This window comes from Cyrtonyx montezumae, unplaced genomic scaffold (assembly GCF_038088225.1).
Source record: "Cyrtonyx montezumae isolate F1298 unplaced genomic scaffold, pur_monq_1.0 scaffold_4, whole genome shotgun sequence".
In the NCBI taxonomy this organism is placed as follows: Eukaryota; Metazoa; Chordata; class Aves; order Galliformes; family Odontophoridae; genus Cyrtonyx; species Cyrtonyx montezumae.
Window position 1 is genome coordinate 9,104,736 of NW_027072045.1, and position 10,662 is coordinate 9,115,397.

The window sequence follows — 10,662 nt, forward strand, 5'->3', positions numbered from 1 at the left end:
CACACTTCTGTCTCAAGTTCCTTTCTCCATCTCTGCTGGATCCCAGCCAAGCACATCCTTCTGCCAGCAACATCCACCAATACACACGCTGCTGCAGCCCAACACCACAGCCTCTCTCCATACCCAGCAGCTGCCTTCCCTCTCTGCTAATTACCTGCCTGCTCCACCTGACCTCTGAGCTCCCCTAGCTGCTGCACTCAACTCTGCCAGCAGTGCCCCATTAACCCTGTATACGGAGCATCACCAGTTTCAGCCTTTAGATGCAAACTGGTCCCACTGCAGCCCCTCACAACGCTTTAGTGAGAGCAGTTGGCTGCTTTGTTTCTCTCGGGGTTACTCAGGACATGACCCTGTCACGAAGCCTTGCACCGCCCTGCTCTGGAGCTCCTGCATTTGTACTGCAGCGGGCTCTGGGGGTTCCCAAGAGCACTTTCCAGAGCTCCCCACAAGGGGCTATCGGATCTTCTAGAAAATGAATTGATCTGCTGTTACCCCATTACATCAGCCACCCCTCTGCACAAAGGCTCCTGTGCTCAAGTTTCCTGAGGACACGCAAAGGAAAGCCAAAGCTCTGGTGACAGCTCCTCACCTGCGAGATTTGCTGTCAGAGGAAGATGTTCCAAAGGGATTAACCCCACAGATGCTTCTCAATTTATACAAAGATCCATCATTCTCCACCCAAAAGCTTGGAAGTGCGGGTCACGTATGTGTCACAGTGATGAGCCAGAGAGAGGTGAAGAACTTCCAGCTGAGATGCAGTGTGAAATGGCTCAGATGCTGGCATTCAAGTGCATTTTTAAAATTAATAATAAATAAATAAATAAAAACCCAGAACATCTCTCCAACAGCAGGTGAGCCCTGCAGGCAGGCTGCCTGCCCTGCCCACAGTGTAACTGCAGCAGCTGGCTGGTGGCACCTGCCTGGCCTTGTCACCCAGCCTGGGGCACAGCATCCCCACCGCCTGCGCCGGGGCAGGAAGCGGGGGCCGTGCTGACTGCAGGCTTTCATCTTCAGCGAGATGGCAGATCTTATATAAAAGATGCATGAATCAAAAGAGAAGCGCCTGCCCAGCCACTGGGAAGCGACGCCACCATGACTCACGTCATTCTGCTCAAAAAAATCCTCCCCCTCACCTTCTCCCCCCATAGACCTGCACCTTGGGGCCCTTCCCAGTAGCACTGCCCTCCTTCTCCCACCCCACACTGCCTCTGTGGGGTTGCTCATCAGGCCTCCCTCAGCACCAGCACTCCTGCAGCTCCAGCTCACTGAAGGATGACAAACAGCTTGCTTTTCTTCACAGGTTTTTTTTATTATTATTTTTTACACTCCATAAAAACCATTGCAGACTTTCTTTCACATTCACGAGATCTTCTGGAAATTATTGCCGTTTCCCATATGTATTACATATAAAAAAATAAAATATAAAGGTCAACAGACGAAGAGAGCAGCTCATTCTGAGCTCCCTATAGACACAAACTCAACACAATGAAACCAGATTTCACAGAGGAAGGCTGGCTGGAGGTGACCACGCACTAAGCAAGCCACGTAACACTGGACAAGACCACTCCACCACACACAACGCATGTCAGAAATGCTTGGGAAGAGACCAAAAAGCCAAGCTCATCTTATTTTTTGGTGTAAAATCCAGCAGTAACAGTGTCACCTGATGGGAAGTAACTTGATTGAAGGTTGTAGAGACATTCAAGTATTCTAGGGCTGTTCTGAAACAACAGATGGTTATATAATAGCTTAGCAGAGTAGCCTGACAGTTTAAGTCCCTCAGCTTTAGCTAAAAACATGCCGAGTACAAAGGCAAGTGCAGGAGTACAGGAAATGCCACACCTGAAGGGATCCACGGTCCTTTTGGTCTCCAGTAACACTGAGGTCAGTACCTGACACCGCAGAGCCCAGAGCAGGATGGGATTTTCACCTGGGTGCAGCACAGCGGCCAGGCAGAGAGCCCTGCTGCCCTGGCACTCTGCTCCCTGAAACAGGGCATGAGCGGGTGGGAAAGCTGGGGAAACACATCTCTCCAGGTGCAAGAGGGGATTTCTGTTTTGTTTTTTTCCCCACTGCTGCTGTTTTTTATTGCTTGAAACTTTAAATAAGGTTCTTCTCAGAAATTAAAAAAAAAAAAAGGAAGAAGGTGGGAACTGGGAACATGGGAAATTGGTTTTCTCAGTGCTCCCTGGGAATCTGGAAATACAGTAGTGGCTGCACATTCTGGATAAAAACCTAGAAAAGTACATCTAGAAAAAAAAACCCTCAGGAAACAACATTAAAAGTTCAGAAAATGTGCCATATGCAGAGCACTTGTGCCTCACAGTCAGTGTATGGGAAGCATCACCCACACGGACCACCTCAGACTTAAGCCAGTGAGGTTTCTCTATTGCACGTCCATGAAATGTCCTCATTAGGGTCACAGTTGGGCTCTGAGGGCTCCGGGGCGTTCAGCAGGATGAAGAAGCTGTCATTGGGCTGAGCTTCAGCGGGTGGACAGGGGAGTGGATGGGCACAGAACTCAGCACTGAGGTAGGGAAGGCGAAACACGAGCCTTCAAAATTTTTGCCTAATGTCAGTTCTTCCGCAAAGAAAGAGGCGGCTTCTGTTTTGCATGAGGAAACGGGAGGGCTGGGGGTGGAAGACAGGATCTCTGACTCATACTGTAGCAACTGTCCCATGAAACCAAAGTTTGGTGAGATCAGGCTCCGGCGCTGCTTGATGTAGTCAAAGGCCTCCTCCAGGCGCAGCTTCTTGGTCTTCATGAGGTACGCCATGCAGATGGTGGGAGAGCGCGAAATCCCCGCTTCACAGTGCACCAGGATCTTGCCCCCTGCTCGCCTGACTTGATCTAAGGAACAGAAAGTCATGCAGATGTCAGCTGTCGCTGGGGCAGACTCTGGGATACGTGCCCAACAGCCAACCTATCAGCAAGGACCCTCTGCTGTTGGATGCCAAGGGTGGCACGGAGACAGAGGAGGGACAAAACCCATCCCAAAGTGAAGCTTAGCTCCAGCTGACACTGTGTTAGGATCTGCAGATCCCAATGTAGTCCCACCTCCACTCTTAGGAAAATGTTTCCCAGGTGCCTATTTCTCCTCTGCTACAATTTGCTTTTCAGAGTGTTGAGACACAGATCAGACACATGGGCATTGCTTGTGTCTACCACTCTCACATTTTCACTACCTGTGGCTCAAAGCATCAACCCTTCCCCCACTGGGTATTTCAAAGGCAAGAACTGCAGAGAACTTCCTCTCACCAGCTTTGCTAGAAAAACAGGGTTTCCTCTTTAAAATCCAAACCTGCCCTGCTGCTTGGTGGGTTGGCAGCAGGCAGCCATCCCAGGAGGGACCATTGGTGGCACCCTTGGGCTGAGTCCCTGGGGCCACACTACAAAGCACATGAGGTCTGCAAGGCAGCTGCTAATTGCAGCCTGGCTAAAGGATGCTTGGACTTAAGTCAGGATATAAAAAGCTTATGCAAAGCACCCATTTTACACAACAGGGAGCCTCTGTGGTTACTCACACAACACAACGATTGTTACTAGATTACAGAGAACTGCTTAAAATAAGCCCTTTCCATGCTAAAATGCAATGCAAAAATAGATGTCCTCTGGTCTCTTGCCTCGAGCAATATGTTCAAGCTCCAAGTCAATGGAGAAATACACTGAGTGTGGTGCTTGATGCATGGCACTGAACAGCACAGAGCTGAACAAGTTATCATTTGCCTGTCTTCACTGGGGGAGCGGTGCCACTAAGACCAGCTATATTTAAGTGCTGTACATAACAAGGAAGACATGGATTTGAGTCATCTCCAGCATCTACCCCACACAGTTTTTGAAGAAAGTGAAAACTGAAATCATCCTCAAAATTCTGGGGAAATTTTCAGGTGACTCAGCAACTACTAGAAGGGGTAGGAATGTGACAAAAGTGTATTATCATTTCTCTGAAAATTGTGAGAAATCCATTACCAGGAAGAGAAAGGTCTTAGAGGGCACTCTTACATCAGATTTGCTTTTTCTGTCCGCAGTGTCAAAGAACACAAATGTGGAACTTGCTTAGGAAAGAAAACAAAGCTGAGTAGCCCACTCGCCTTGTCTTCCTGGTGGCAATCGGGAGGACATGTTTCCTTCCTTATCTTTCCAAACACCTTGTGCCCCTTCCTTGCTGAAAACCCCTGGCTGGGGCAGAAGCTGATGAATATATCTGAGCTCTTACAGTAACATCTTGGAACATACAAAAAAATGCAGCAACCTAAGTTTAGTCTGTCAGCTACCCATTATTTCCAGCAGCCATGTTATAATGGGCTGGATGGGAACAAGCTGCCAGCACTCCCTGTGTTTTTGTGACTTTTCCCCCAAGCTCTGAGCCTCTGACTCACGGCTCTACTGTGAGGGCTTGGACACTGCTGGGGGCACACAGCACTCTTTGAGAAGCACTTGGCTCCCTTTGGGAAGCTGAGGACCCAAGGCACCTACCAATGAAGTCGATGGCTTCCTGGAAGTGCGAGCTGATGTCTGCCGTGTGGCTGTCCTCCACAGGGATCCACTTGTAGCAGAACTGGTCTTGGAAGGACTCGGAGCTCTTCCTAGAGACGTTGAGCAGGGCCGTGATGTGCAGGTTGGCGAGGAACTCGCACTTGGAAGCATGATAGGCACTACCAAGGTAGAGAAAAGGCAAGATTTCCACCGGGCCACCCTAGAAGAGAAAGAGTAAAAACATGCAACTGACACTGCCTTTGCAATGGTGTTTTCAGTCCTGATATTGCAGAGAAAAAGGACAGCGTGCGTGGGTGCCTGCTCCCCACCTCCCCATGATGGTTTTAGACCCCAGTGCTGCTGCCCAATGAATCACTGCACCAGCACAGCCCACGCAGGAAGCAGATTTTCATTTTCTCGTCCACATCTGCAGGCACGAAGCTGGAACCAGCCCACTCATGCACAGGATATTTCCTGCCCCACAGGAGGGCCCGAAGTGCTTTCATTGGGATTCCCAGAGCACGAGGGGGGCCTAGCACGGGGACAGAGTAAAACCCCTGTGACTGCAGCACTACCAGACTGGGGCAGGGGACACTCCCTCCCCTGCATCACCGTACAGTCTCCCACCCTGCAAGATGTAATCTCAGTTCCTCCTTCCCCAGAATGTGAAAAAGCCGCGTGACGCCACTGCGAAGAAAAGCCGCCGCCCGTCAGACACGGGTGGCAGGTAACTTTCCGTGATGCGCAGTGCTGCTGCCAGCCCTCAGGGGTGAGAAAACAACTTTCAAGCCCCCCACGTTCCCCAACGCAACTCGTCAGGGACAGCCAGGAGCCACCTGCATCGTGGGGCCCGCCCTGGGGACCCCAGGAAGCGACCCAACTGCAGGGTGATACCTGGGGGAACGCGTCCTCCCCAGCCCCGGGGCGGGCGTGGGAGCACAGTGGCTTCCGATGGAAGCCCCATGGGGCCGCATGTGCCGGAAGCAACAGCCCTACAGCCCTCCCTGCCCCTCTGGTGTCCCCTGCGAGGGGACCGCCGCTCGCAGTCAGCGCTGGGGCTGCCTGGCTGTGCGGTGAATGCACCCTCACTGCAGTTTTGGTCTAAAGAGAGTTTGTACCTCCTGCTGCTCCCTAATTTTGAAGCAAGCTGGAGGTGATGCTGACCAGCAGCACACACAAGGAGCTTTAGTGGCACATGGGACAGGGGCTGTGACCGTGCCACGAACTACCGTTGTTGAGGCACGTGGGATGTCGGCTTGAGTTCTAGAGCTGTTCCAGCCTCCCTTGAGCAATTTCAGACTGGATATAAGGAAAAAGATTTTTACATTAAGTGTAGCGAAGCACTGGCACAGGCTGCCCCAAGGTGTGATGGTACCCCACCCCAAGGTCAGGCTGGAGGGGCTCTGAGCAGCTGCTGGAGCTGGAGGTGTCCCTGTTCAGGGCAGTGGAGTTGGACCAGATGGCCTTTAAGGGTCCCTTCCAATGACTCTATGATTCTAAGATTGCAATAGGTGCTCTGATCAAAACACATCTATTACTTGCTGCAGGGACATAGATAACTAACCCCACACACCCCCACTCTCACATCCTTCTGCCTTTGGAGCATGTAAGATGTGAAGCTGGGACAGAAGCTGGCACAAGGAGAAGACTGAGGGGGGAGGTGGCCCAGGTGACACACACCTGGTCGTAGGCAGGTTTGTGGTTGGCACTCTGCTTCTCACAGTGGCTGGCGAGGTTCCTCTCTACGTCGCTCCTCTCCGGGGAAATGAGCTTCCCATCCACGCAGCACTCAGGATATTGCGAATTGAAGGTTTCATAGCCCCCTGGGGAGGGAGGGAAAAAACAAAACACTGATGTTAGTGCTTCTGAAAAGCAGTTTAATTAAAGTGGAGGAGAAATGAGGCTCAGTGCTGGTAATGAAGCGGGACAGTGCCGCAGTGCTGTTGCTGGGGTTGGTTAGAAAGCTATCCCTGGTGAAGAAGTGGGGCTGTTTGGGAAGCTTTGGGCACCCAAGGAAAACCTCCAATACCGCTGACAATTATTAACTCGCTAAAAACTGGTGGATAGAGATTAAAGCCATTAGTGCACGTCAGTATGTCGAGTCCAGCAAACATTAACCTCGGTACAGCGGGGACTGAGCTCCCTCCTCCAGTCACACACACATCGCTGCCAGTGCTGGAGGGAGAGCTCTGCACAATTCATGCTGAACCCCGCGTGCACTGGGACAGCCCAAGAAGTACTGCATTTGCATTTTTGAATGGACACAGGCACAAGAGGAAAACACTTGCAATCGCATCATTAATCACCACAGCGCAGGAGACAGCAAGTTAATGAAGATGGTCCCACTGAAACCAATCTGTTAAATAACCACTATAAAACCTAATGAAATCCTGTGGCAGCGTTTGACAACTGAATGGCCCCACATGGTTAAATACTGCCACCGTTACATTCAGCACGCTGCTAATGAAAAGGAATTAATCCTATTATCACACCGTTACTCAAAGTTTGTCCTCAGCTAAATGGTTGCCTGTTTCCAGGCTAGGAGTACGCTCACCAAACTGAACGTGAATACATCAGGTAGCGGAAGCAGCCTGGAAATGTCAGCTGCATGCCATGAATCCGCCACCTGTGATTTTTCAGAGCGAAAATGAATTGTCAGGAAGCCCTTCTGCAGGAAAATTCAATAATCCTTTGGAGCGTGACCGCCAGGTAAACAGGGCTGTGCAAGCAAGCCCTCTGCTGTGACTCATTAATCCGCGACCGCTTCGCCCTGATAAGCGGTGCAAGCACCCCGAGCTGGGCACGGTGTGGCAACAAAGGAAGCGCTGCCCACGGCCCCGCTGCCTGGGCTGCCCACTGCAGCCACCTCTGGCACCGCGGCCCCGCACACCAGTGCCTCAGACATGGGTAATGTTGGAGCAGATGTGTGCTCCAACTGATGACGTGCTGCTGCCTCCCACTAGGTCCCGACGTGGGGTCCTTGTGTTACAAGAGCACAGCACGATTTGAAGCCCACTAGGTGCAATGAGAGGCTGCTTTCCGTGCTGGGGGCACGAGGGTGGCTTTGCACGCAGCTGACGCTCACACCACCCACACCTTTCCACCCACGGCCCCAGCCAAACTCAACCAGCACAGGTCGAGCAGCAGTATGACCACGGAGAACACAAAGGGGGCTGATGAAAGGACAGCCCTCGCAGTGGAAAAGCCATCAAACAGGAGAAACTCTCCAGACTGCCTGATCCCAAACTGCCTTCCACGGCGTGGGCTTCTAAATCCCGATGTTCTGCATGGCTGACCTTATCTTCCTACTCTCCCCAGCCACTGCCTTCACATAGGAAAAATATGTTCAGTTCATGGGAGTGGCCATTTACCCCCTTTTGCACCCTGTGCTGTCTTTGCTCTTGAATGAACACAAATGTGTGTGAGCACTCCCCACATCTCTGGGGCAGCAGTGTACACGGCCGCTGAATGGTTAATTGCAAGCCTCGGGGATCAGGATATTTGCAGGCCGCTCTGACGGTGAGTCATCCTCTCATCCCCTCCTCCAGCAATCTCCTCTTCCCCCTCTCCTCTCATCCTAGCTTCCCTGAGGTCATCTCTGCAAATACTTCATTGCTCATCGCAGGGAGTGGGGCTGCACTTTCATTTGCAATCAATAAGTAATAGAACCCCTGTCAGCACCAAAGGACCATACTCTGTTTTATCATTCCGTGAGCCCTTCTTCCCCCACCACACGACCCCTCACCCTGCTCGGACTGAGCTTACCCACAGTGCAGAGGTCAGAGTGCACACCGGGCAGCACAGCCACTGCCACGAGGCCCAGAAGTCCCTATTTTCTGCACAGCACCTGGTGCTGCAGGGTGACTTACACCCCCGGTGTCACCTTATGACCCCGCATCACCACAGCTTCCTGGGGGGCTGCAGCCCCAATGAATCAGTGGCTCTGGCACTGAGTCACATCGGAGCTGTGGGCTGCTGGTCCTGCAGCCCAGAGCACTTTGCAGTGAGGTGAGAGGGGAAACCGTGCTCTGCTGAGGGGGAATCTTCTCGGCCTCACGTCAGGCTTTCAAGAAGGAGGATTTGCAGTACACAAAAAGATGCAAAGCGCAGCCTACATCAACACTCCACCCCATATAAACTGCCCACAGACACCACTTCAAAGTGGGGAGCTGGGACATATGAGGGAAGGATGGTCCTGTGGCTCAGCCAGCGGGCTGGGAGTCAGCAGAGCTCAATTCAGCTCCTGGTTTGCCACACACTTCCCAGGGTAACCCTGGAGAACTTTCCTCATCGCTATTTTAACGGGGTCCCATAGGATTTGCCCAAACCTATACTTCCTGTCCTGGGAGACAGTGGAATTAGTGCCATGGGGGTAACTGAGCAATGCCAGGCTGGTGGCAAAGTGCCCTGCACCTCCCTCCTGCTGGGTACCAAGCCCTCCCACTTTGGAGGTGCATCTGCCCAGTGGTGAAGCCCTCCGAGCTCTTTACACCGTAAGAGGCACAAACTCGATGGGTGGGAAAAAAAAAAAAGCACAAATCCTGCTTGGATTAAACACTCAACAGCAGTGCACTGCAGAATTTCAGAACTATCGCTGGACTTTCTCACCCAACCGGGGCCTCCCATTGCCCCCGGGTTATTTGGGGGCTCTTTCGGGATCCCTCGGGCGCTCCCCAGCCAGCACCGCGCTGCGAGGCGGCAGGGGAAGGCTGGGATATGGACGGGGCAAAGGGACAAAGGCGCTGCCGGGAGAAACGGAGCCGGGGACGGGGGAAAGGGCAAGCTGCTAGCTTTTACTGTTTTATTACCCCGGGTTACACGGAAGGAAAACAAAAACCGCAGTCCGAAGGCTGTAACGCACGTGGGGAAGGCGGTGTTCGCATGCCCCGATGAGCCCCGCAGTCACGGCTCTGCCTCTCCCCCGCGCCCGCCCCGATGGAGGCACAGCCCCAACTCCGCCGGACGGAGGAGCGGGCCCGGTACCGGGTTGGCTGCCCAGCAGCCCCGCTCCCTCGATAACAACTCTTGTTCTCCTTCCCCGACGCGCTTCGTTTTCCATCCTCCTCTAAAACGCGCGGCGGGGGTGAGCGGAAAAGCATTTGGGCTCAGCCCGCGGAGCCTATCCGGGATTTATCTCCAGTGGGTGGAAAATAAATGAAAATCCCGGCGTTACCTCCCTGCCCCGCATCTATAAGCGGTTTAACAGCGCGGGAGGGGAAGGGGCCGACCCCCCAAAATCCCCCCATCGCCGGACCCACGTCTCCCCCTCACCTTTCAGGAAGCAGACCCTGGCCCCGGCCTCGGGCAGGCTGGAGAGCAGCGCGTTGAGGACGATCTGCGCAGTGCTGTCCTTCTTCAGCTTCTGCCAGTGCCCCGTGCCCTGGTCCAGCACCACGACGGCCGCCAGGCGGGCCGTCCCCGCCGCCCCCTCGGAGCCCAGCAGCAGACGGGAGCGGGCGGCCGCGTCGGGGACCACGAAGTGGAGCGGCACGGCCCCGCCGCGGGCCCTGCGCATCACCACCGAGTTGAGGTTGACGTTGAGGGAGCCCCGCAGGCAGGAGGCCGAGTAGGACAGGTAGGGGCGGCAGTCCAGCACCAGGCAGCGGGAGGGCTCCTTCCGCAGGAGCTTCCGCAGCTGCCGGCAGTCGAGGGAGGTGACTTTCATAGCGGCCGAGCCCCTCCGCGGCGGGGCTGCCCGGGACGGGAGCGGAGGAGCGGCCCAAGGGATGCCGGTGTTAGCGCGAGAGCCGCGGGCTCGCAGGGTCGCTCCGCATGGACGGGACGGGAGGGATGGAGGCACCGCGCCGAGCCCGGGCAGGGAATCCCGGCTGCCGCCGGCGGGCATTTATATGAATGGGAGGCCGAGCTCTGACGACACTGCCCATATAAGGGGAGTGACGCGCCCGCCTTCCACATATGGGCACCTCCCGCCCCGCGCACCGCCCCCCAGCGGGGTTCCCCTCCCCTGCCCTGCCCTCCCCTTCCTCCCCTCGGCGGGCAGCGTTAGTCAGTCCGGGAGGCAGAGGAAGCTGAAAAACGCCGCAAAAATTCTCCAGTCATCGGCCCGAGCCTCACCCCGTCATCTGCATCATCGCCTCCCCCTCCCCAGCCGTGCTGGAGAGCCGGAGGGGGGTGAGGAGGAGGAGGAGGAGGAAGGAGGGCACCGCTGGTTTCTCTCACCGGGC

At 54.3% G+C, this 10,662-nt stretch overlaps 1 protein-coding gene across 1 annotated transcript; it reads right to left on the reverse strand.

The window, feature by feature from the left end:
* Positions 1-1,301: 1,301 nt before the first annotated feature.
* Positions 1,302-10,155, reverse strand: DUSP5 (dual specificity phosphatase 5). The gene is made up of 4 exons (XM_065746648.1): positions 9,749-10,155; positions 6,158-6,300; positions 4,478-4,697; positions 1,302-2,851 (listed from the first exon to the last, which is right to left on the reverse strand). The coding sequence occupies exons 1-4, from the start codon at positions 10,140-10,142 to the stop codon at positions 2,451-2,453; spliced, it is 1,158 nt and encodes a 385-aa protein (XP_065602720.1). The 5' UTR covers positions 10,143-10,155; the 3' UTR covers positions 1,302-2,450.
* Positions 10,156-10,662: the final 507 nt, after the last annotated feature.

Coding starts and splice junctions, on each gene's coding strand:
- DUSP5 (XM_065746648.1), bottom strand. CDS start 10,142: ATGAAAGTCACCTCCCTCGACTGCCGGCAGCTGCGGAAGCTCCTGCGG. Junction 6,301..9,748: donor CAGGGTCTGCTTCCTGAAAG/GTGAGGGGGAGA, acceptor CTCCCTCCCCAG/GGGGCTATGAAACCTTCAAT. Junction 4,698..6,157: donor ACAAACCTGCCTACGACCAG/GTGTGTGTCACC, acceptor TTTCTCTTCTAG/GGTGGCCCGGTGGAAATCTT.